Source organism: Salvelinus fontinalis, chromosome 3 (assembly GCF_029448725.1).
Source record: "Salvelinus fontinalis isolate EN_2023a chromosome 3, ASM2944872v1, whole genome shotgun sequence".
Taxonomy (NCBI): domain Eukaryota; kingdom Metazoa; phylum Chordata; class Actinopteri; order Salmoniformes; family Salmonidae; genus Salvelinus; species Salvelinus fontinalis.
Genome location: NC_074667.1, coordinates 27,199,653 through 27,226,038, shown reverse-complemented (window position 1 = coordinate 27,226,038; position 26,386 = coordinate 27,199,653). Strand labels below are relative to the sequence as shown.

Sequence of the window (26,386 nt, the reverse complement as noted above, 5' to 3'; positions counted from 1 at the left end):
TCGGGTTCTTGGTCACCTCCCTGACCAAGACCCTCTTCACCGACTCCAATCAAGTTGTAGAAACATCTCAAGGAGTCTCGTAGCAAAGGGTCTGAATACTTATGTAATAAGGTATCTGTTTTTTATTTTAAATGTTTAATACATGTCTAAAAAACTGATTTTGCTTTAGAATTGTGGGGTATTGTGTGTAGATTGATGAGGATTTGTATGTATTTAATACATTTTAGAACAAGGTTGTAACATAACATTTGGAAAAAGGTCTGAATACTTTCCTAATGCACTGTAAGCTGGCTTTACAAAACCTTCCAAATACGTTGGCTTTACATTTTGACTATGTTGGAATATGGATAGTAACTGTAGCACAGCACATAACATACATTTGGATAAACAAGTAGGTTGTACTGTGTCTTTAGCAGCAGTGGCAAAGAAGGTTCTGTAATACCTGAGTCATTCCTCCTTCCAGGTCCAGTCTGGTGCCCCTCAGGACCCCCATGGAGAGGCTCAGGTGTCGGCCCCTGCTCCGCTCCACCCCGTCCAGCCTGCCATCCTCTCCCCACCCTGGAGGGCCGAGGTGGTGGACCCCGAACCTGCTGCTGCAGCCGGGTCTGACCAGACTGTCCCTGAGAGCCCAGCCCGGGTCCCACGCCTGGCTCCGGTTCCAGCTGCAGCCCTGAAGCCCGCTGGCATCCAGATAGCAGCCCCAGTGCCTGACGGTTTCAGCTTGTCCATGACTCAGCAGAACCTGGACACTGCATCTATGTCCACCTCTTACCAACCTGAGACCAGCCAAGAGGTAGCTATTCACCACACAGTTATCAACCGTTTCTACAGTACAGTACACTCTTAGAATTAGTGGTGACTCGAGGAACCATGGAGTTCCTCAAGGAACCGTTGCTAGTTAATGGTTCATATTTGCATCTTCCGTTTCTTGAGGGATTCTTGGAGGAACCTTTAATGGTTCAATGTAGCAACGGGTTCCTGGAGGAACCCTGGAGTGGAGGCATGGCTTTACGATCGATCGTAACGGCTACCCGTTAGAGTAAATCTAATCAGCAATGTTAATGTGATGAATATTATATTAGAATATAATATGCATGAATATTCAAGGAACATTTTCATTTGCAGTGTAGAAACTTAACACGATAAACAGGAATGACGACGCTAACAAGTGACCAAAAATAACGATTTGAAAGTCACACCTCCAACAAGCCACGCCTCCAATCTCATAGGCTGCCACCTTTGCAATATATTATTAGCAATATATTATTAAAAGGTTTAAAATTGAACCCCTCCCATCACAAAACACAGGGGTTCCTCGAAGAACCTTTTTCAACTGGAAAGGTTCTTCTCGGCGCCTTGACTTCCAAGAGAGTCCAGATGCAACTCTTACTCTACTACAACGCACAGCACATACTGTGTACAGTACTCGTACATGCATCAGTGCACTCTTTTCTTGTGTGTCGGCTATGCACTGCCCATATTGTAAATGCAGGTCTGCGTCCCAAATGGCACTCTATTCCCTACGTAGGCGCTGGTCAAAAGTGGTGCACCATATAGGGAAGGAGTGGAGTGCCATTTGAGACCCAGCCATACTCTAAGCCCTGTGACATGTTCTTGTGAATCCAACAACCCCATTGTTTTGCCTTCAGGAGCCACTGCAAGAGAAACCCATGGCGTTTCACAGTTACCCAGGCTATGACAGGTGTGTGGCCATACCTTCTGAGCTTCACTCCTGTTGTTGAAATGTTCTTCCCCAACAATGGCTATAGTGGGTACTGTGTACGGTATAGGGGCTGTAGTGTGTGACCGTGGTGTGGACACCTGGCCTTGTCAATAGTGAATACTTTCTCACTGAAATCTTAAAGGGATAGTTCACCCAAGTTATAAAATGACATATTGGTTTCCTTGCCATGTAAGCAGTCTATGGACAAGGTCAGACAGCAATCCATCCTTAGGTTCAGGGTAACTATATTTTTAACCTTAACACCAGTTACTACACCAGAGTCCCGTCTTAATGACACACAGAGAGACAGAGAGAGAGAATGTGTTAAAAGTATTGTTTAACTCTTTCACATCCCTGCCTTTAGCTTCAACTCAGACGTGGCGTCGGGTAAGGAGATGAGTGATGGCTGCGATGGCTCGGCCAGCGGCGGGAAGGGGGACGGGAAGACCCGGAAACACCACCGCAAATCGGCCCGCACACGCTCCCGCCAGGAGAAGACCAACAAGCCCAAACTGAGCATGCTCAATGTAAGTCTGTCCGTCCACACGGACCGCAGCTCCGAACTGGCCAGTGCACAATAATCTTATTGTGTTACTTTTTATAATAACTTTTTTATTTTAGTCTACTTGGTAAATATTTTCTTAACTCTTCTTGAACTGAACTGTTGGTTAAGGGCTTGCAAGTAAGCATTTCACGGTAAAGTCTACACTTGTTGTTTTCGGCGCGTGGGAAAAATAAAGTTTGATTTGATTTGCTCAACGTTTTAGCCGTTCATAAGCTATTCGATTAGCCCAAAGGGCAGAAGTTTGAAACTGAAATGACAATTTATACTGTATATTCAAAATATATGCATATTCATACTTTCACATTCAAAGTGTTTCCTCCTTCCCCTCAGGTGTGCAACACAGGCGATAAGATGGTGGAATGCCAGCTGGAGACTCACAATCACAAAATGGTGACCTTCAAGTTCGACCTGGACGGAGATGCTCCGGAGGAGATAGCCATTTACATGGTGAGGTCATAACCTTGGCAGACCGGCTTCATCCCAAATTACACCCTATTCCCTTTAGAGTGCACTACTTTTGACCAGGCTCCATAGGGCTCTGGTCCAAGTAGTGCACCATGTAGGGCATAGGGTGCCGTTTGGGACGTAGACCCGGGTGCAAAAAAACGACTTGAAGTCATTTCAAATTCTTTATCTGTGCTTGAGTGAGCTTTCCTGGCTTAATGGATGAATTAGAATAGTCACAAAACTGCGAAGCCCGCCCATCTGGCGCTCCGGGACGGCTAGAGCAAATGCTCAAAAGATTTGAAGGATTTCAAATAGTATTTGACCCCAGGTCTAGACAGAGGTCCTCTGTCTGTCTGGGATGTCCTGGGGAAAGCTATTTTGAGAGCTTCAAATAGATCTTTTAATATTTAAATAGGGCCACCAAGCTCAAATGCGCTACAGCAGAAGATCTTATAAATGAGTATTCTGTTCGGTCATCCAGTTCATTATCAATCCCCTTGTAATCGTACCTTTCCAGTATTGAAATGGTATACTTACATTATGATTGTTCCTAAAGTGCTATCACTTCTTCAGTATTCTTGTTTTGGCATTACTATATTGCTTGTAGTTACATTGTGTGTGTCTGTGTGTATGTGTGTATGTGTGTATGTGTATGTGTATATGTGTATGTCTGTGTCGGTGTGTATGTGTATGTAGGTGGAGAATGGCTTCATCCTGCCCATAGAGAAGGAGATGTTCATTGACCAGCTGAAAGACATCGTGGACAAGGCTGAGGACATGCTGAGTGAGAACATGGAGGGAGAGATGGCCTCCGCCCTGGGGGGCAGTCCCCAACTGGGACACAGCTCTGGGGGGCTGGGGGGAGAGGTGAGGGGGGGCATCCCAAACACAAGTCCCTCACACACAGACGCTAATATACTCACATGGATGTTTATCCAGAAGCCACACGCATGAAATGCACGCACGCACACACACACACACATTTAATGCATCTCTCACATGTCTGTTTTATGTCTTCCTCTCTATCTCTCTGAAGATTCAGCAGCCCGGAGCACACCATCCTGTTTATCAGCAGAATGGTAATGTCTCTCTCTCTCTCTCTCTCTCTCTCTCTCTCTCTCTCTCTCTCTCTCTCTCTCTCTCTCTCTCTCTCTCTCTCTCTCTCTCTCTCTCTCTCTCTCTCTCTCTCTCTCTCTCTCTCTCTCTCTCTCTCTCTCTCTCTCTCTCTCTCTCTCTCTCCTCTCCCTCTCCCTCTCCCTCTCCCTCTCTCTCTCCCTCTCCCTCTCCCTCTCCCTCTCCCTCTCCCTCTCCCTCTCCCTCCCCCTCCCCTGTATCTATTCTATAGTGGATACTATTCAACTTGTTACAAATTGTGTAATAATTTTATATATAGTAATGGAACTTAGCCTTTTGAGCCTGGGACACGGTTCACGACTAAACTGTTGTCATCAGCCTACAGTTCTAAGATCAGTAAAGCTTGTGGTCGATGTGTATTGTCCAATCACTGGTGTACCCTTTTCGCACCTTCTGATATTTCATGGTTTGAACAATTGAAAATGTGAATTTTCAGGATGACTCAAACCACTGTATTTTTGATTTACCAATATATTTAGTGCGTAAAAGCTCTCCATACCGTTTTTTTAATGATTCATAAACACTTTTCTAATCCTAAATCATCTACAAGGTCAGAGTGTTTTTAAATCAATTGGTGCTAAAAAGGAGACGAATATATATGTATTTCGATGGCTTTCTTAAATTTTTCGTTAATGTTCATAACCCTTTTTCTCTCGATAGCCTATATTCTAATTAATTCCGTTGTTAAAATTAAAAGGTACAACGTATTTAAAACCTTTAAGATGTAAAGACCTGCGTGTTTCTGGTACCGGTTCGGACTGACATATTCGCTGTAGATCGATTTAGACCACCGAAATGGCTTGCATTGAGTGGTAGCCCTGATTCTCACGGACAGAGGAGTATGTCCACAGTTAGAATAATGAGACAGATATTTCACCGGATGTGTAAATGTGAAGCATCCAAATATGGTAGTGAGAGGAAGCCCAGTGGCCAGCATTGGGAGAAGATGGATTTTGGCTGACATTCTGCAAGTTTTCTCATCGATTAAACATTTTATCTCAATACAGTTTTCAATTCCCAAAACTACTATCTGTTTTGAACAGAGCGGATTACGTTTTTTAGACTTTACCCTTTGCCAAAGTTTCTTTTAAATCATGTAATTTAGAAGGAGTGCGTGCACTGCCAAATTTAGTTATTGCACACGCGCACTTCACAGAGTATGCGTTCCCAAACATAAATAGGCAGATACATGCTAGAACAAGAAAATAGGATCTCGCTGGCTTGTGCTTGGCTCTGCCCACCTCCTTGCTTGTTCTGCCCTCTATGACTCTTTTGTTTCCATTGGAAACGACTGGCGGTGGTCTATCTTGGTTTAGTTAAAAAAATCTTTGGTATGTCTTTTTTGCCTCTGTGAAGCAGGATGTGAATCTGACACCACTTGAAGCTGGGATGTCCCTCCTATCATTTCATTCGCTCTTCCGACTGTCCATCAACTCCTGGCTGAACCATAATTCACAGCCACCAACATGCAAGGAATCCTTACATCGTAGCGCAAGTGGTTTTGTCATCTACCACATTCAGAAATTGATGTATAGCCAGTATTCAAAAATAATTAATACAAAACACACTTTCTGTTCGTCATAGACGGACAAGAATAATATGAGATGAAAGGCGAGTTCCTAACGAGTTCAGGAAGCCGAGTTCCTAACGAGTTCAGGAAGCCAAGTTAGGGCTCTGAGACGTTCACAGTGATCGGGGCAGACGTTTTGATCAAGCGAGACCTTAAGAAAATATGCACATTTTCTCTGACACTAAACATACAAATACGTTTTTTTTTACAGTTATAAGGAAGGTGAAATCTTATAGTTAGTCATTTTATAATTTGATAATACTGTATTTAGAAAGCATGTACGTCATTTCAAGCCTTATTCATACAGTTTTGTTGAATAGGAAATGCATCATATATAATATTATATTCATATGTTTATTATATTTGTACTGTGTACATGAGCTCTTGTCTTCAAAGTGATAACACATCAGCAACTTCATTTGTTAACCAGAAAGGTGAGGTGCAGTATTACTAGTTATTGTTTATTGTCCCTCTCATGATAAATAATACTTTTTGGGGAGTACTTAGATTACATTTTCAATTACATTTAGTTACATTTCGCTGTTTTTTAAAGACCTGCTCTGAAACTCGGGGACTAGTAAGTATTTTTTAAACCTCCAATTTGGGCTGGATGTGTAGATGTGTAGTTCTACATGCATAATATATGAGCAAAATTACTGTTTTACCCCAATTAGCCACAAAATCCCTAATTTGGGCCAGCCCCCTAGCAATTTGTGTTTCAGCCAATTACCTTCAGCCCCTCACCATTTGAGTGACAGCTAGCAAGATGCACACATAGCAAAGCGAGAGAGAGAGAGAGCAATGATGTGGTGCACATATAGTATGTGTGGTAGTATGCAATTTTCGGGGACCACTTTTGGCTTTTGAGTACTACTTTCAGAACTACTGGCTAAAAAGTGTATACAAAAAGTATGGTTGAATTAAATGTATTCAGAGGGAGCAACTCCTCCAAAACCAGTTATGCACCTTGGTTATTCCATGTCGTTTCAGCAAGCCACAACACCCACCAACCTCAAATTCTTCAGAAAACTTTTTTGTAATTAGAAACAGAATTCCTGTAACATAACTTTGTTGATTTTTTGTTCTTCGATTTTTGATAAATTATGCTAATTGATTGCACCCAAATTGGCCCTTTTTAATTTATAGGATTGACATAATAGTCAATAAATAACCACCCACAGACCCCCACACCAATCCCACCCCAACAACCAGTATATATTATCAGTTCTCTGTCTGTAATATAGAGCTGCGGCTTGGAGTATTGCTTCTTCATCCCTTGTAATGTATTCTGTGTGAATCTGGTGATGTTTTGTCCCTGTTTGGAGAAATTAGCCATTGAAACTTGTACTAACTTTCGCGACTTCGCTTGCATTATTTACCATAAATTTGTGTGAACGTTTCAGATTTTGCCCACTAGGTGCCGCTGTTCCTGCTACTGCCAGCACAACTTGCTGTCCATTTTGCTGGTCTCTTGTGTTTAATAAATGGATCAACTTTGGGTAGGAAACCAATAGCTTTTACTCATGATGAAAATCAATTGTGTGGTCAAGCCATTCCTCCATGAAAGCAATTACGTTTGTCCTTCTCTTAGCAACCTTTTGCTTCAACCCAACACTCCTGGAATAATCCTACAAATGGCAGCTCTCTGAGCTTTGGTGCAATTCTCATTAAAAGTCCAAAACTTTGATGGAGAAATGGGCTAGTGTATAAAATGTTGTGACAACCGTAATAAAATAATACAATTATAAACAATTATTTGCCCACTAGATGCATGGCAGGTGTATGTTTGTCAGTATAATTATTAGAAAACATCTATATATGTAGTGTGATTAGTGACATGTACCATTAAATCCAACTCAAAACCATTACCATTGCAAAACACTGTGTGTTTGGGACTTTTACCATTGAAGCCCGTCAGAGACTATAACATTGAAACCATTAGAACTACTTTAGCCTAATGGTTGCTTGTTCGCCAGGAATTGTCTAACTAATCCAGACCTTTTTGAAGGGAGTAAACCACACACAGAGGGGCCATTTCCTGGACACAAATCAAGCCTAAGAGATGGACAAACGGAATTGCTTTCATGAAAGACTGGCTTGAATTGTAAAGATGACCATACCATTTGTTTTTCATCATGAGCAAAAGCTATTGGTGGTTTTTTGGCTAAAGTTGGAAAAAAACATTTGTGAATAATTTAATTAACAAAAGAGACCAGCAAAATTGATAAAAGTGTGTGCTGCCAGTGTAACGGATGTTAAATGGCTAGCTAGTTAGCGGTGGTTCGCGCTAATAGCCTTTCAATCGGTGACGTCACTTGCTCTGAGACCTTGAAGTAGTGGTTCCCCTTGCTCTGCAAGGGCCGCGGCTTTTGTGGTGTGATGGGTAACGACGCTTCGTGGGTGTCAGTTGTTGATGTGTGCAGAGGGTCCCTGGTTCGCTCCCGGGTCGGGGCGAGGGGACGGACTAAAGTTAAACTGTTACATTGATGCTGTTGACCTGGATCACTGGTTGCTGCGGAAAAGGAGGAGGTCGAAAGAGGGGTGAGTGTAACGGATGTGAAATGGCTAGCTAGTTAGCAGTGGTGCGCGCTAATAGCCTTTCAATCGGTGACATCACTTGCTCTGAGACCTTGAAGTAGTGGTTCCCCTTGCTCTGCAAGGGCCGGGCCTTTTGTGGAGCGATGGGTAACGATGCTTCGTGGGTGACTGTTGTTGATGTGTGCAGAGGGTCCCTAGTTCGCGCCCGGGTCGGGGCGAGGGGACGGACTAAAGTTATACTGTTACACCAGTAGCAGGAACATCGGACAAAACTTGGTACTACCATACTCTTTTATGGTAAATAATGCTAGCGACTTCAATGGCTAATTTCTCTGAACAGCGGAAAAAACCCATCACCAGATCCACAGGGAATACATTACAAAGGATGAAGAAGCAATACTCCAAGCAGCAGCTCCATACTACTTGTCAGACATAGAGAACTGATACTGTTTACTGGTTGTTGGGTGCTGGGATTGGCGTGGAGTGTGGGGGGTCCGTGAGTGGCTTTTGATCATTGTATTGGATTCCTCATGTCTTACTCATTGTTATGAAGAATCATGGTCCAAATCGGATGATAGGTACTATATTTATGGACGATTAATTGAATCATATAAATTAAAATAGCCAATTTGGGCACCATCAATTAGCTTCATTTAGCAGATATGAAATAATATTTTAGGAATGTTAAACTTATCCGTTTCTAACTACAGAAATTATTTCAGAACAATCTGAGATGGTGGGTGTCAAAATCCTCTTTCTTGTGTTTTTTTGAGATGGAATGACTCACCTGCAAAAGGTACGTCTGAACTACGGAGAAGTGCTTAAATCAAAACGATTAAAAAAGGCATAGAATTTCTAAGTCTGAATCGGCCCCATAGTGAGTGGGATGTCTGTGGGGGAAGGTTTTTAAAGGAGATGGTACTAAGGGCTGTGTGGGTGGGCTGAGTAAATTTTGGATGTTTTGGTTGCTATATCTGTTTGACTGGCCTTTCTCTTCCACTCTCTTTCTCTATCTCTCCCTATCTTTCTCTCAGTGCTCCACACAGGGAAGAGATGGTTCATCATCTGCCCAGTGGAGGAGCCTCCCACCTCCAGCCAGGATGGAACTACAAACATAACTGCTGATGGGACTACAACTGCTCAGCCTGACAGGACTACAATTGCACAGCCTGATGGGATTACGGTGCCTGGCCAGTCTGCTGAAGGTGGCACTGCAGGGACTGCTTCAGGCAGAGGTGACTTTGTTTCCATGTGACCATTTGAACATGAAGCCATCCTGGTCGAGCCATGCTACCATGCTGCCCTCTAGTGCTCAATGAATGAACAACGTTCTGTCAACATCTGTAGTCAGCCATGGGTACAATTGTAAAAGAAGGTTCAGGACAGCAGCTTAGAGAGTGTTGTTTTTTCGCTGTTGCATTTCTGTGCAAGCTCCTTTGTCAAACCACTTTTGCCTGTCAGAATGCCACAAATACAATATTGAGTTGTTAAGTTGAAATATTTACATGTCTTTGGATGTGGTCCTGTTGTAGAATGGTTGATTAAGAGGATGCTAGTCCTATTGCCTTTCTGTTTATAATCTTCTGTCTTTTGCTTTTCTCCTGCAGTATCAGCGTCGTCCTCCATAGCTAACTCAGTTTCTGGGGGGAGTGGAGGCTTTGCCTACGAGGGCTATGGACTCTGTAGCCCTCCCATACTGTCCTCCACAGACCCTCTCCTCCTGGCCATGTCCCATGTCCCAGCCCCCTCTGGCCCCCCATCTGTCCACCCAGGACCTCCTCCAGAGGGCCAGACCCACAGTTCTACCCTTCCCAGGGTGCATCACACCCAGCCAGCCTCGGCTCCTCCAGTGGCCCCCTCTGGAGGTCGCCGCAGCTTCCTGTCCGGAGAGGAGCACCAGGGAGGAGGGCGTCTGGGTGCCATCTCTCCCATCCACGCTGCCCAGCAGATGGCAGAGATGGCGTGCACTGCCTCCATGGTGGAGGAGGTGCCCTGTTGCCCGCTGGTCATGCCCCTGTCCCTGAACGTGAGTTGTGATGCCCAAGGGAGCTCAACTCCCCTCACCCCTCTGCCCCCCCAGGACCCCCCTACTTCCTCAGCCAGAGAGTCCCTACAACTCTCCTACCCCTCTGTTTCCCGCGGCGACCGCTCCCAGCAGCCCGTGGTGCTCCATCAGCCTTTCTCTTCAGTGGGCGGAGCCAAGGCCCCCTCGTTACCCCAGAGCCCGGCTCCCCACCAGCACACGGCAGGGGGGCCCAGTGAGTCGGACGGGGAGGGTCGAGGGGTGGGGGGTCGGGGGGGCTTTGTGGACAGCACCATCAAGACTCTGGATGAGAAGCTGAGGAACCTGCTGTACCAGGAGTACGCTCCCATGTACCCATCAGGCACTGCTGCGGAGACACCCGGCTCGGGGACAGAGTACGTCCAGTCCCCTCCTGGGCCCGACAGTGCCACCCTGGGGTCAGGAAACAGCACACCTGGACCCATGGGGGAAGGGCGCTACCGGACAGGGGAACAGCTGGTAAACATAGAACATGTTATCCATAGAACTCATAGAAAGCATCCCAAATGGCACCATATTTCCTGAATTAGTGCAGTACTTTTGACCAGAGCCCTAAGGGCACCATTTGGGACTCAAACATACTTTCCTTTCTGAGATTATAATTGTTTTCTTTACCCACACCCCAGACTACATGTAAAGTACACGCAATCTACCTATACCATTCATCCTTACATGTTGGCCATTCTCCCTTTAACAACGACTGCATTAAATTACCCTCATACATTATATTACCCTCATGCCCTCTCTTTCTCGGCTTCAATCTTTTACCGTCTCTCTTTTCTCAACCCTCCCTCACCACTTTGTCTTTCAGCCTCAGATCCCAGAGAGGATGGACAGTTTAAGCGCGTTGAGTGATTCTGCCATGTGTGGTATGTACACTACTGTGTTGTATGTAGGCTACAAAATTACAGTTGCAATTATTTTCCTTTAACTTATAGGTCAGCTGTCAGCTGTCACTGTTGTGGAAGTGCAAGACCAAAATCAAGTTATTGTAGTTATTTAGATAACCTAGATAATCTCTCTCATTCTCTCTGTCTGCAGCCCCCATGTCTAGGAGAAAGAACATACTCCACTCTACCTCCTGCTCTGGTTCGGGCGCCAGTGGCCGGTCTAAGGTACTTTACTGTGTTACATGCTACACAGATCATACACGTGACGTTAGCTAGCGAGCTAACGTTTGATAGCTAATCAACAGTGTGCTTTAACTTGCAATAAAAGGGACTTTCTGACTAAATTAGAAACTTATATCTGAAAATGGAGCTAGACTCTTACCCGTATACATGGATGAACGCTTCACGGCAGACTGGAACCATTTAACTCGTGGTGTGTGCAGAATGTAGCCCTAAACTTTTTCGATAGCGCCTGCTAAATTCAGGGCATCAATGTTGAGAAAAGTAGCAAAACTTTTGTAGATCGATGGCTAACGTTATATATTTCAACAACAACGCGGTAGAAACGACTGTTAACACATAATGAGCAGCTCACGTTATAAACAGAAGCATGCTACATTGCAGACCAATCCAAACTCATCTCCCGGCATGTCCAGCCCATCCGTTATCTCAGCCAATCATGGCTAAAAGGAAGATTCCTGTCTTTTCCGTAGCTAAACCAGCTTCCTAGTTTACTGAAACAAGTCACATATTTGTTCCCAATAGTCAGTATCCACTACTACCTCTAGAGGTGCAATACCTCTTAGTTACGCCTACATACAATACCTGACTAATGGAAGCTTTCAAATATAACGTCTTATAAAGTTAGTTTTGTAGAGGAAACGGTGAATGCGGTATTTTAGACCGATATCATAATTACCTGCAAAGGTATTAACTTAGAAGTGGCTTTTTAAACAATAACTGTATCATTGCTGTTGTCATCCGTGTCTTTAGATAATCATAGGCCCTCCTGACATGGTGACGCGAGGAGAGCTGAAGCAGAGGAGTTGGAGCAGCGCTGCCTCCCCAGCACATCCTGCTGGCCACTCAGACCACCGCATCAGTGCCCAGGCAATGGCCATGGCCCCCTCCACCACCATCGGACGCTTCTCCGTGGTCAGCACCGAGGACGACGTCACCCTGAGGACCCGCAGCAGCCGCTACTCTGCGCCGCCCGACTTCTACCTGGATACACCCCCCTCCATGGCCAAACGGGGGTCACTGCCGCGCGCCTCCACTACCACTTCCATGTCTGTTGATGTTACGGTCCACGCACACCCACGCTTCCTGTCGTCAGACTCGGGGGCGGAGAGTAGTCCCGCCAAGCTGGCCCCGGCCACACCTTCACGGCACGGCCACTCGGGGGAGCGAAGAGGAAGTGACCTCATGAAGAGGGCGGTGGCCTTCCTGCGCCGTTCGGGCCGTCGCAGTAGTAGTGTGCAGAGCTCTGATTCGCCGAGCCGGCAGGGGGGCGTGCACGGCTCGGCCTATGTCAGTAGTGACAACGACTCCGAGATGGAGGACTCGGATATGAAGAGAGAGCTGACCAGACTCAAGGAGAAGTAAGTTGTGTGTGTTTAGAACAGGGGTTCTCAAACTGTTTTGCTTCGTGACCCACCAATTGTCTTTTGATTCGCAAACCACCATAAGGGTAGAAGAAAAATACACAGACCAAATAATACATTTTTTTTAAAGCAGTTTGAAAGCTAATCTCTTGCAATTCCACACAATTCTATAAAAACATTTTTTAAGCAAATGTTGCATTTTGACATGGCTAATGCTATGTTCTTATTCTTAAACATTATAATAAAATCAATGAGGGACTGATTGTCTAGCTGTTACTTTCTTGATTGTAAATTCTCAAAGAATAGGTCCATTATCTTTTCTACAGACTTTCTATTTGATTATAGTCATTTATGTTTACACTGAAAGTGTTTTTCTTTCACTTATTTTAATTACATTTTTTGGGGCAATTTCATCTCGCGACCCACTTGGACATCTGCCGTGACCCAGAAGTGCATCCCGACCCATAGTTTGGGAACCACTGGTCTAGAAGACCATTATCTGGAGGAATCAGGCACCTTACCCTTTATCTAAACCTATCTCTCCTCCCCCTCCCCTCCAACCAGGCATTTGAAGGAGATTTCGGAGCTGCAGGCCCACCAGAGAGGTGAAATAGAGCTGCTGTACCGAAGGCTGGGTAAAGCCACTCCACCCCCACTAGGTTTCTCCCACACAGCTCCCCCCAAGCGGAAGAGCAAGCACAAGCACAAACTGAAGGCTGGCAAACTCCTCAGTCCTCTGGTACAACAGCTGAGGAACGTCACCACCAAAACCAGTGATTCTAGCAAAACCAGTGAGTATGAGGGCACTGACACCAGTCACTCCACTGATGGTGTTGAACAGCGAGATACACCTGGGATTGAACTTGGCTTGAACCCAGCTTGTCTGCGCAACTTAAGATTGCATCAGCCCACTAAAGCCTGGGCAGGTCCTCAGGTCTGAGGCAAGGTAACTCTCATCATGTGAATATAGTAGCAGGTTTAAATTGTAATATATGGGCCGGGGTCAAAATAATTGAACTAAATAGGGAACAGTGTGCCATTTGTGATGCACTTTGTCTATCTGTCCAGGTTTCTGTGTGTAATATTTACAGTTGAAATCGGAAGTTGACATACACCTTAGCCAAATACATTTGAACTCAGTTTTTCACAATTCCTGACATTTAATCCTAGTAAAAATTCCCTGTCTTAGGTCAGTTAGGATCACCACTTTATTGTAAGAATGTGAAATGTCAGAATAATAGTAGAGCGAATGATTTCTTTCGGCTTTTATTTCTTTTATCGCATTCCCAGTGGGTCAGAAGTTTGCATACACTCAATGAGTATTTGGTAGCATTGCCTTTAAATTGCTTAACTTGGGTCAAACGGTTCGGGTAGCCTTCCACAAGCTTCCCACAACAAGTTGGGTGAATTTTGGCCCATTCCTCCTGACATAGCTCGTGTAACTGAGTCAGTTTTGTTGGCCTCCTTGCTCGCACACGCATTTTCAGTTTTGCAAATCTTCTATAGGATTGAGGTCAGGGCTTGGCCACTCCAATACCTTGACTTTGTTGTCCTTAAGCCATTTTGCCACAACTTTGGAAGTGTGTTTGGGGTCATTGTCCATTTGGAAGACCCATTTGCGACCAAGCTTTAACTTCCTGACTGATGTCTTGAGATGTTGCTTCAATATTTCCACATAATTTTCCTGCCTCATGATGCCATCTATTTTGTGAAGTGCACCAGTCCCTTCTGCAGCAAAACACCCCACAACATGATGCTGCCACCCCCGTGCTTCACGGTTGGGATGGTGTTCTTCGGCTTGCAAGCCTCCCCCTTTTTTCTCCAAACATAACGATGGTCTTTATGGCCAATCAGTTCTATTTTTGTTTCATCAGACCAGAGGACATTTCTCCAAAAAGTACGATCTTTGTCCCCATGTGCAGTTGCAAACCGTAGTCTGGCTTTTTTATGGCGGTTTTGGAGAAGTGGCTTCTTCATTGGTGAGTGGTCTTTCAGGTTATGTCGATATAGGACTCGTTTTACTGTGGATATAGATACTTTTGTAGCTGTTTCCTCCAGCATCTTCACAAGGTCCTTTGCTGTTGTTCTGGGATTGATTTGCACTTTTCGCACCAAAGTACGTTCATCTCTAGGAGACAGAACACGTCTCCTTCCTGAGTGTTATGACAACTGTGTGGTCCCATGGTGTCTATGTAACGGATGTGAAATGGCTAGCTAGTTAGCGGTGGTGCGCGCTAATAGCCTTTCAATCGGTGACATCACTTGCTCTGAGACCTTGAAGTAGTGATCCCCCTTGCTCTGCAAGGGCCGCGGCTTTTGTGGAGCGATGGGTAACGACGCTTCGTGGGTGTCAGTTGTTGATGTGTGCAGAGGGCCCCTGGTTCGAGCCCTGGTATGGGCGAGGGGACGGACGTAAAGTTATACTGTTACATCTATACTTGCGTACTATTGTTTGTACAGATGAACGTGGTACCTTCAGGCGTTTGGAAAGGATGAACCAGACTTGTGGAGGTCTACAATCCCTTTTCTGGGGTTGTGGCTGATTTCTTTTGATTTTCCCATGATGTCAAGCGAAGAGGTACTGACTTTGAAGGTAGGCCTTGAAATACATCCACAGGTACAACTCCAATTGACTCAAATTATGTCAATTAGCCTATCAAAAGCTTCTAAATCCAAGACATAACACAGAAATGTTCCAATCTGTTTAAAGGCACAGTCAACATAGTGTATGTAAACTTCTGACCCACTGGAATTGTGATACAGTGAAATAATCCGTCTGTAAACAATTGTTGGGAAAATTACTTGTGTCATGCACAAAGTAGATGTCCTAACCAACTTGCCCAAACTATAGTTTGTTAACAAGAAATTTGTGGAGTGGTTGAAAAACGAGTTTTAATGACTCCAACCTAAGTGTATGTAAACTTCCGACTTCAACTGTATATTGGTCTGTGTAGGTGAGCCTACAGTGAGTCTGAACGGGTCTCCAGCAAAAGCTCCAGTTCAGTCAGACAGCAAAGCCCATTCAGGTACCAGTCACCTGGCTACCTCCATCTCTGAGCCCGTCCAGACCCAGCAGCCCTGCTCCCTCAAGGGTTCCCTCTCCTCAGACAACATTTACGCTGGAGCTGGACTACACGGAGAGGGGACAGGTCCACAGACTCCACCAAGCCAAGGTGACCCACAAACTACATGTCCCAACATGCAAAAGGAGACACTATCAGAGTTTCCAAAATCCGGTAACTTTCCATACATTTCCAGGTTTTCCAGAAATCCTGATTTGAGGATATCAGTTTTCCTGCTTTTCCCTCCTGATTCTGTGAATATTCCGACTTGGAATTCTGGAAAACCTGGGAATTTGGGGAATGTGATTGGAATTTTGCAACCCTAACTATCTGTTTTATTACATTCATTTCACCCAAATGACAAGCAACAGATACAGATAAATATTGTGGGTCATACTCATAGAGGAAGTGCTGCAATAGGATGCCTTAGAAATATGTTTTATATGATGGAACACAAAGTTACATTGACCTTTATCAGGCATCTGTAGCCTTTAACATATGGTTCTGACATAGGTTGCTGTTCAAACTCATTTTTCAAGCGGGTTCTGGTCAGAGTTGTGTGCTCTTCTTACCCTGGTGTTCTGTGTCTCCTCTCCTCCTTTCCTCTCCTCCTCTCCACAGGCTGGCCCGCTTACCCTCCACCACCTGAGAGAGTGACCTATAAATCCAGTAGCAAACCACGCGCTAGATTCCTCAGTGGGCCTGTGTCTCTGTCTATCTGTTTGTATCTCCTCCTCTCCTCCATTGCTCTACCACTCCCCACTCACTCTGCTTCTCGTCCTCCTCCACTGCTCTCCTTCCTCCTCTTTTCATGTCTTCCTCTTCTCCTCTCCTCCTCGCCTCTCCTCCTCTTTACCCAGTGAGCCAAATTACTTTGAAAAGATGTAAAGATGACATTGAGATGACGTTCATTTTCTGTTCTGAACGAAAGTTGAAAAGACGTATTTTCGGGATGTTGAAAATACATTTATCCAGACATAAAAAATACATATTTTTGGGGTTATTGTTTCTATGGTCATATTTCAACCCTACATAATTTAACTTACCGGTATATTTAAATGTTAATGAAGAAAGAATTATCTCACATTACAGGAAAATGGAGCAAAATGAAGATTGCAGAATATTTATTATTGCTCCCATCTGTCACCTTTTCAAAAGCTTCAGAACTGGAAGTGATCATGTTTTCTGACAAGCAACAGAAAGAACACTTCAACCACAACGACATTATCAGTAACCGTTATGGAAACTCTTTACTTTCTATGACTGTGATATGTTTATCTACCTTTGTTGAATAGACTGACTGTGAGTTGCTCTGGACAAGAGTGTCTGCTCAATGAACTAAATGTAAAAATGAACACAAAACTGGGCATTATTCAAATGAGCTCTGGTCGGTCCGGACTGTAATGTGCAGTCCAAATTTGTGAAACATATACGTCTATGATTGGTTCAGATTTGGTACGGTATGGACTAAAAATCAACGTCTATGGATGTTGAAATCAAGGCTGGTTCTGGGCCGGATCAAAAAACGACGTCTGTAGATGTTGAAGTACTGACCATCTTTTAACTATGGATGTCCGGATATCCTCATCCTCTAGCTCTTTTCTTTTTTTTCTCCCCCTCTTTTTCCTTCCTCCATCCCATCCTCTCCCCTCTGTCTCTCTGATTCTCTGAACTACAGTGAAATGTCTCTCTCTGTCTGTTGTGCTTGGCTGATGAGTAGTGGATGTACAGTATAGTAGTAATGCACTGCAGCAGTACTGTGTACTCGGCTCACTCTCACTCTCTGCTCCTGTCTGTCTGTCTGTCTATCTCTGCCCCTGCAGTCCTGCCTAGTGGACCCCGTCTGCATGGCTACACACAGCCACTGTTATTTTGCGCCCTGTTGGTTACGAGCTCTCTCGCTCTCTCTCTCTCTCTCTCACTCGTTTTCTCTCTCTCTCTCAGACCTCTCACAGTTCTGTGGCTCACTTCTAGAGGGACTGCATGATTGGCCTGTCCAGCCGTGTTCAGATAGTTGTCTAAACCGTGCTTTCCCACAGTGTTATGTGTGTGATGATGTTGCATCTGGCTTTTGAGCAGATCTTTGTAGCAGTGTGACTGTATGTTTTTAGACGTACGTCTATGTGTGTTTATGTTTTCGTGTTGCTTGGAGTCCTAACTCTGTTTATCTCCTAGGGTCAACTCTGAAACGGCTCTGCCTTGGTAAAGAGCGTGGTAGGGGTAAGTATAATTTGCAGCAAAGACATTAGCCATTTGGAGAATCCCAAACTATTCATTGTATTTATTTATTCAATGAATTCATTTATTTATTATTGTATCTACTCATGTACCTTGTTTTCTTTCCCCAAAGTTCCTCTCGTAAGTAAGAGTAGAAGTACATTTCATTAGATTAGAATGCATTTTATAAACAAGAGGGGCCATCTAGTGTTCATTTTAGCTACCTTTACTTAGATAACATGTTTCAGCAACAGAGCTAGTTGGAAGCAGAGTACGTAAGCGGAGTTCAGAGGTCGGAAATCACACTCATTCCTCACGCTCCACATCCTTTCCAACCACTTGCAACCAGTTCGCTAAAAAACGCTCCTTCCTCACAGGGGGAAAAAAAACCAGTTGTTCCAAATTCGCTCCATTCATTAAAATCCCCATTTAACCAACACCCATCTGTTTCTGTGACTACCTAGACCCACCATTTGGTTTTGAAGTACTGAAACCAAACCATATGATTTGAATGAAAATTATTTTAATAAACAACATGAAAAGGTGACTGTAAGAAGCGCTAATCATTTGAATTAGGCTACATGTCGTATTAAACGGCATATACACACTCTAAATAGGTCAGGAGCCAGACAGGTAGCCTAAGTATTGTATTATTTAGGCCAAATTATTAGCCATTTATTTCAATTATTTCAAGGCTATACCCTACAAAGAAATACATTTTGTTGTATTAAATCATTATAGTCAATTAATTGCCCATATAGGCTGACTTAGAATTAAATACAAATGAAACTAAAAATGCCTTATTAGGCTTAGTCTACAGTGCCTTTGAATTCATTTTTAGAAACATGAAGCCAGAGTCTGGCTTCAGGCTCATGTGATGGTGCCTGGAGAGGAGGCCAGCAGTGGAGAATACCCTCTCTGCGTTTGCAGAACCACTAGGGATGCTAAACACCCCTCAGGCTACTCTTGCTAGGCAGGGATGCAGAGTTTTTATTTTTCTATAGGTAGGTCTAAAGGTTTTTAGGCAAAATAGCCCTATTAAAACAGAAAGCTCCTTGAAAGGGGTAATGTAATATGTCTGGCCTATTGGGCAAAAATCTATTAGAACCCATTGTATAGATAATATAACTTTTAAGAGATCACATTTTTTGTTTATAAATCATTTGCTACAATGACACACTTAGCTCGCTACCCACCTCATTCCTTTCTGTTATCATGTGCACGTAGTAAGTACACCATCATGCTTTTGGGATAGGTGTCTTTTCAGATTCCACAATGATTATTTAGTTGTGGACACTACATCACTGCATTCCCTCTCTTGCTCTTGGTATCTTTATGAAAATATTCAGCCAACTCCATGACAGTAGCTAAAGCAATGGGCAGTAGCAGCACACAAGTAGCCTACAAATGCATGCTGGGCCGGGCATTTCCTGAGCTCCTGAAGTGAGCGGTACTGGAGCGAAATTGAAGCAGGTGAGAAGGCTGATGCTCCAGCCTTTGGGAATCTCACTCCACACTCCAGTCAAATTGGGCACTCCTCGCTCTGCTCCAGCTCCGCTCCGCTCACATACTCTGTTTGGAACTTGAGGCAGGGTCTGAACAGTATGTCCATCTCCCAGGGACTGGATCAGGCTCAGGTGCATCCAACCAGCCGTCCCAGCAACAGACAGCCAGCTCCACCCCTCCTCCCCACCAGCCAATAGCAGGGTTGGCCCAAGCCCAGGCCAACAACAGCAACAACAAGACAGGCACCTTCACTGGCGCTTACCCTGGCGCCTACATAGGCTCCTATGCAGGGTCCTTCACAGACGACCTCCACAGACTGGTGGATGACTGGGCCATGGAGGCCCTGGCTGTCTCCTGGCGGCCACGGCCCAGTTCCCTCAGCTTCAGTGGGCAGCCTCGTTGGAACGACGACCCCATGGGGCCCAGAACCAGAGCCAGACTGGCCAGCGCTCCAGATGTGAGTAGTTGTTGGATACGGTATGTATCTGCGTTTAACTGTTTATGTACTATGCATTATTTATTAGTAGGGGTGTAGCTAAATGAGTTCAACTAGTATTTGTTTTCTTTAAAATTATATATTGATTTTTCTTTACTTGATTGATCATTTCTGGCACAATAGAACCAGGGTGGGAAATTGACTTTTTGGTCCACCAGCCACTGTGGTAGGTAGATAAAAAAAATCTACCAGCCAATCAGATTTTTCACCAGCCAAAATATTTTCCTTTACTTACACACAGAAATATTTTCCTTTTCTTACACAAAAAAAAATCACAAATAACTGATGACCATTTGTAAAATTGTTAAAACAAGAAATATATTACTAGTAATAAGTCATGTGGTATATTGATCAATTTAATTAAATGTGTGTGGCCTGAATCTTTTATCCAATGAACAGTATGTTAAAATAAATAATTTAGATAAAATAGTAAAGACAGATTCACAGTTCTGTAACTGAGCATTAAGCATCAACAAAGTGCCTTCCCTACCACACAATGCTGAGTCATGCAGTTTATTTATTATTATAAACTGGGTGGTTCGAGCCCTGAATTCTGATTAGCTGGCAGTATTGGTATTTCAGACTGTATACCACAAGTACGACAAAACACATATTTTTACTGCTCTAATTACGTTGGTAACCAGTTTATAATAGCAATGAGGCACCTCAGGGGTTTGTGGTAAATGGCCAATAACCACACCCCCTCAGTCCTTATTGCTTAATTATAGTCCAGGGCTCTAAACTGACATTTGTTACAAGGAGTAAATAAATAGATATTTAGAAGCACACAAATAAGTGTAGGAGCACAATAAAAGTATTTGGGTGTTTTAATGATAAGAATTAATAAGAGTTTATGAATACGTTTTTTGGAGTCTTCAATGCTCAGTCAAGCACAATGTACCCCCAAATATTTGAGTCACTAGGGGTGTGTTCGTAAATTCACTCTGGAGTGCCAGAGACTGCTCTGGGCGTTTGTAATTCAGAGTTTTGTCAGATTGTCCATTAGTAAATAATGCGTTTCGTAGGGCCGGTCTTTGCTGTTCTGCAAGCCAAAAACTGTCGCCCCTCCCCAGTAGAATAGTCACAGTAAGCAAAATTATGTTGAAGATACATTTAAAATACGTATTTTCCAGACGTTGAAGTTAGGTTCAATTTAGATTCTTAATGAAAGGTGAAAATGTATTTTCCGTATGTTTAAAATAAAATTTTCCAGAACATTGAAAAGGCATCTTTTCCAGACATTAATAAATATTTATTTTCCAGACGTTGAAATCAGGTTCATTTTCAGTTCTGAAGGAAAGATGAAAACTGATTTTCTGGATGTTGAAAATAAGTATTTTACAGACATGGAAAATGTATTTTCCAGATGTTGAAATCAGGCACATTTTTGGTTCTAAATGAAAATTGAAAATAAGTAATTTATTGGTGTCTATGTTTGGGTCAAGTCAAGGCTGGTCCAGACCGTACAAAATCCGAATCAAACATATGATTGGTTCAGATTTGGTCCGGACCATAAAACCAATGTCCGTGGATGTGGAAATCAAGGCCAGTCTGGAACGGCACCAAAAAAAGACATCCAAAAGTCCGTGTTTAATGAGGTGTAGCCATTTCAAGTGTTGCTTGAAATTGAATTTTCTGAATGCCCATCTATGTGGCAAGCTTACCATTTGTAAAACACCAAAAATCTACTTCTGGACAGGACCAAAACAAGATGTCCAAAAGACGTCAGCTCATGCTTACTGGGGTGTAGCCTAACATGTCGGCCCACTATGGAATTTTATGAATGCCCATCCATTTGTAAAACAGGCCATTGCATTGGCTTAGTTAGTCTTGATTCCTGTGACTAATCAGTTTGGCTATTCAAGTTCTGAATATCAGCTACCCAACTTGATCAGCAGTTATCGCGAGCCTATTTGCAATGTGTTTACACAGCGGGAAATGCAGAAGTATTTTCTTTTTAAATAGGATCAGCTTGTCAAAAATGTATGGATACAAACTTGAAACCACCGATCATGACAATGGTGTGCAACTCCTGGACAACAGTTGTGATTGTCCATTCCATATTGTCCATTTTACTTTCACTGCATGATGTAAAAAGTGTCCTTAGGCTACAGAAAAGACAACATAGTCGTTCTACCATATCCTATATCTTCTACATGTTCTTACCCGCCAATGCCAAAATTTCCCTGCATTTGGCAGCTGGCGGGTGTTCATTTCCCATCCAGAATAGAAACAATGGACTAGTCCCAAGTGCAAAATTTACCAGCTGGCACTCCAGACAGACTTAATCATACATTGAATTAATTTGAAAGAAAACAATTACTATTTGAAGCCAGGTCTGGAATAGTTAAGATGAAAGCCTGTGGTGACTGAAAGCTCACCTCTATATCTTTCTCCTCAGGCACCTGCCAGGACAGTCCCTGGCTGTGAAGGCCCCCAGCTCTCCCTGTCATGGCCGATGATTGACAGCCAGGCCCAGGGGTCAGTGATGAGGACCAGCTCCCCGGGACAGGCAGGGTTCCATCCTAGCTATATGGTGGCCCATCCAGCCCCAGACCTGTTTGGGGGGCTGCCACCTTCGCCTCTCTCACCCTTCTGTGTAAGCCAGTGGCCTGAGCTGCTGTCCTCCTTGGGTTCAGGGGTGTTTGCTTTCTCGATCGTGCCCCCAGCCTGGGGCACCCCGACTTCCGCCCCTGCTCCACCCTACGAGCCCCCCGACCCCAAAACCAGGACCCTCTAATCCTCTAACCCCTGTAGCATCATGTCTTCCAACTATGTTACCAAAAAATAAGTCATATGTAGTTAGAGCTGTGGTCAACTCTACGCACAGTATGTAAACTGTATATATTTAACCAGCATGTATGTATATAGTAAGCATTTGTATATATAGCCCATATATGTTATCAATGTGCGTGACATTATCAACCTCAATTTACATACCTCATATGTATGTACATAAGGGACATATGTATATTTTATCACCTGTGTGAATGTGCTGTAGTGTATATAAGGTGTGTAATACATTCATTATATTTGCATAATCCATTCATTTGTTTGTGCATATAAGCTTTCTGTGTATTGAAATGATCTATTTCTATATCATTCATTCCTACTGTAAGTCTTTGTACATAAACTGTTCATGTTTGTGTGTTTATCACCCATATGTGTGTATGTGTACCCCTGTGTGTGTGTGTGTTTTTGTGAGACATGTTGGACACACACTGTTATCCATATGTATAGTAGGGGCTGCAGGGCTCTGTCCTAACCCAGAAGAGAGCCATTCACCATCTTGCCGTCACTGTGAAGCCTTGTCATCCTGGTTACCAGCCTGGTCACAAGCCTTGTTACCCAGGTCACCAGCTGTGTCACCCTGGCTAACAGCCTGGTCACACTGTTGGTTTCCCTGGTTACTAGCCGTGTCACCCTGGTTACCAGGACCGTCTGCTTTATTACTCTGATATTTATGTTGTAATATACTTCCTTCATTCTCATTGAAACTCTTACAACGCTAGTGCTTGAAATAGTCCTAAGAAATGTGGAAGAACTTGAACTTACCTGCAGGAGAAATATCCTGCAAGAGTGCCTTGAACAGTAGTTTCAGTTAATCCTAACACAAGCATGAGGCCGTTTGACTTAAGTTAGGATAATGGGGTCATATTATGTTTGTGGTTTTGTCTTTAAAAAGGTACTAGGTATATTTGTGTGAATGTTATATTTAGGGGGGGAAAAAACAGGTTGGTTATATTCAGGTTGCCAATTTAGAATGTTGGCAGTATGACCAAGTTATTGGTTGTTTTGTGAATATTATAATAACATTATCTAATGTAGTACTGTAAGATTCACACAGTGCACTGAGTCTATGTGTTGGCCTCTTTGTACAGAGGCTTCTACAAAGCAGTAGCGATACGATTCTGCTCCACTGACCACGGCCTGCATGAACACACACGAAAGCTTGCACAGGATAAGTGCAAGAGTTAGGGGCATTCTCCGAGGGAAAGGTAGTGTTACTTGGCGGTCACAAAACAGTAGATATTTCATACTGTACTGTATGTGTAGAACTAAAGGGTTTCTCGGTATGGACATTCCTACAGTATGCCTTATTGTAGGTTTCGATCATTCACCTGTGTGGTTTCAGTATTAAGGGGGTCATTCCACGAATAGTGCCTTTCATGACATTGTGTGTGTGTACATTTTTATAAAACACGGAATTTAACAGTTGGTTCACATACTTCTCCGCTCCTACTAAGCTAAACACGCAATTTAACAGTTGGTTCACACAAGTCCAATAGTAGCATGTTTTCATGAAAGTAAATACGTTTTTTCCTCTGAAAATTCCCATTTTGGCATGTCCCACGTTTGACAATTTTAACCCACTTCACCACAAAACAGTCCCAAAGTTTTCACCATCATTGTAAAGCCGTAGTTATTTTCTTGCTTTGACCAAGTACCAATGGGTCCCTCAGGTTTAAGGTCAGCCCTGTTACATGAACTGAACACTCCTTTCAAAAGAAAAATGTAACATCTAATAGTCAAAGCATAGTGTAAAAGCAGGTGAGCTGGTTCCCCTCTTTTTGTCCATTTCCAGTGTTTTGTGGTGGAAAACTGAGCGAGTCGATCACACGTCAGCCTCGTTACCCCTAGACAGATAGGCTACACATTAGTTAACAAGTTCACATTTTTGGTTAACCTTGCATTGAATTGCGCCTCTCTGTTCCATACCTCCTGAGTTCTGGCTTAATTAAGATGAAATCGCCGACGCTTTTACTTTAATTGGCACTTTTACAGCCATTTCTTCTCTGTGATTGGAAAACGTGTTTTTATGTAGTTTAACATTTACTCTTTATGACAGAAATAAATTTATATATTTCTTGTATTATTACACTACCGACAAGGCACTCTATTCGTGGAATGACACAAGTATGGGTTTTGTTCATTTTTTTTTAGGGTTAATGCACAGTACCGTATGACATATATGAATGTTAGAGGCCGGTATGATATATAATGATTTGTAATCTATTGTATGACCTAAACAATTTGACTCGTCTAAAGCCCATGTAGTAACCAACGGATAAAATGTGCATTTCATACGGTGTCTGTGGAGGTTGTTGGTTAAAAAAGTCAAAAGTTCAATAAGGAGTTTGAATATTGATGTAAGATCAGTCATAAGCTGTATTATAAGGATAACAAGTATACCGTTATACAGTAACTAATGTAGTGCTGTGTGTTGATGACAGAGAAGGGGCTATGTCTTCTAACTGCACAGTTCTTCCACTTTAGTCTTCTGAGATGATCAGAATCACAAGACCAGCCTAGTGTGTATCAATCAATACTTCTTTCATTTTGGTTTTGTGTTGTATGACGCAATCATTTAAATCCAGTATAACACACATCATCTTGTACAATAATATCTATCAACAAAGTTCAGAAATCACATGACCCAAACAATCCCAGCAAACGCTCCATACCCGGAATGTGAGATAAATAGTGTCTGTCACTACTACACGCATTCAGCCAATAGCTTCCTTTGCCAACCAGTTGGCAATTCTTGGATATAAATCATTTACTTGTTATGGTTTGAAGCCCTTTCCTAACTGTACAGTCGTTCAGTCAGTTCAGTTTGAATTGAACTTTTGTAGACGAATAGTGCAGAATGTTCTGCTCTGAATCCAATCTTCCATCCCATGCAAAGCGAGACTTGTGTTCTCTGTAAACAGCATCTGGCCTATGCAGCTATTGACAGGACTCATCATGCGCTCACTATACACAGCAAGGCTTTCTCTGAACTCTGATCTGTGACGCGTGCACTAGAAGCTCTGCTCTCTGTACGATTGCTTTTGCCTAGCTTATACTCTCCCTGCACTTTCCTGACACACTGGTCAGTAAGCGCTCATCTCGCTCACAAAGATTGTACATATTTGAAGACAGAAATAAATAATAAACTTGTTTTTGCTTGACAACATGTTTTCTCTGCGTCTGTTATATTCAGTAGTGGTGCGTGGGTAAAATCACCGGGGAAGGTTCTGATTTCTGTGTGTGTGTGTGTGTGTGTGTGTGTGTGTGTGTGTGTGTTTGTGATAGCAGAAAAACATGTTGACTCACCCTACTTGTGGAGAAACGCCGATGCCATCCTCCTCTCATGTTGACAAAAATGGTATATCACTATGTTATACACTCTAAAAGAAAAGGTTCCTGGAGTATCCTTTAGGGCAGTGGTTCCCAAAATGTTTATAGTCCCGTACCCCTTCAAACATTCAACCTCCAGCTGTGTACCCCCTCTAGCACCAGGGTCAGCACACTCAAATGTTTTTTTGCCATTATTATAAGCCTGCATTTATTAAACACAAGAATGAGTGAGTGGGAAGTGACAAAGAGCTCTTATAGGACAAGGGCACAAATAATAATATAATAATAATCAATCATTTTGCTCTTTATTTAGCCATCTTACATATAAAACCTTATTTGTTCATCAAAAATTGTGAATAACTCACCACAGCTTAATGAGAAGAGTGTGCTTGAAAGGATGCACATAACTCTGCAATGTTGGGTTGTATTGGAGAGAGTCTCAGTCTTAA

The 26,386-nt window shown here is 43.2% G+C and overlaps 1 protein-coding gene across 4 annotated transcripts in view; it reads left to right on the top strand.

Annotated features, from left to right (window-relative positions):
* Positions 1–25,773, top strand: part of wnk2 (WNK lysine deficient protein kinase 2) — a 63,430-nt gene extending 37,657 nt beyond the window's left edge. Inside the window, exons 12-28 of one of the 4 annotated variants that reach the window (XM_055910922.1) lie at positions 464–793; positions 1,650–1,702; positions 2,088–2,250; positions 2,619–2,735; positions 3,432–3,602; positions 3,772–3,814; positions 9,012–9,212; positions 9,585–10,498; positions 10,851–10,908; positions 11,081–11,154; positions 11,923–12,530; positions 13,098–13,324; positions 15,488–15,706; positions 16,217–16,264; positions 17,771–17,815; positions 19,432–19,775; positions 22,216–25,773. In XM_055910922.1, the coding sequence (XP_055766897.1) occupies positions 464–793; positions 1,650–1,702; positions 2,088–2,250; positions 2,619–2,735; positions 3,432–3,602; positions 3,772–3,814; positions 9,012–9,212; positions 9,585–10,498; positions 10,851–10,908; positions 11,081–11,154; positions 11,923–12,530; positions 13,098–13,324; positions 15,488–15,706; positions 16,217–16,264; positions 17,771–17,815; positions 19,432–19,775; positions 22,216–22,554 (3,954 nt within the window). In that variant the 3' untranslated portion in view covers positions 22,555–25,773. Of the gene's footprint in view, positions 1–463; positions 794–1,649; positions 1,703–2,087; positions 2,251–2,618; positions 2,736–3,431; positions 3,603–3,771; positions 3,815–9,011; positions 9,213–9,584; positions 10,499–10,850; positions 10,909–11,080; positions 11,155–11,922; positions 12,531–13,097; positions 13,325–15,487; positions 15,707–16,216; positions 16,316–17,770; positions 17,816–19,431; positions 19,796–22,215 lie in introns of all 4 variants that reach the window. The other 3 variants (XM_055910916.1, XM_055910907.1, XM_055910928.1) reach the window with 3 other exon arrangements.
* Positions 25,774–26,386: the final 613 nt, after the last annotated feature.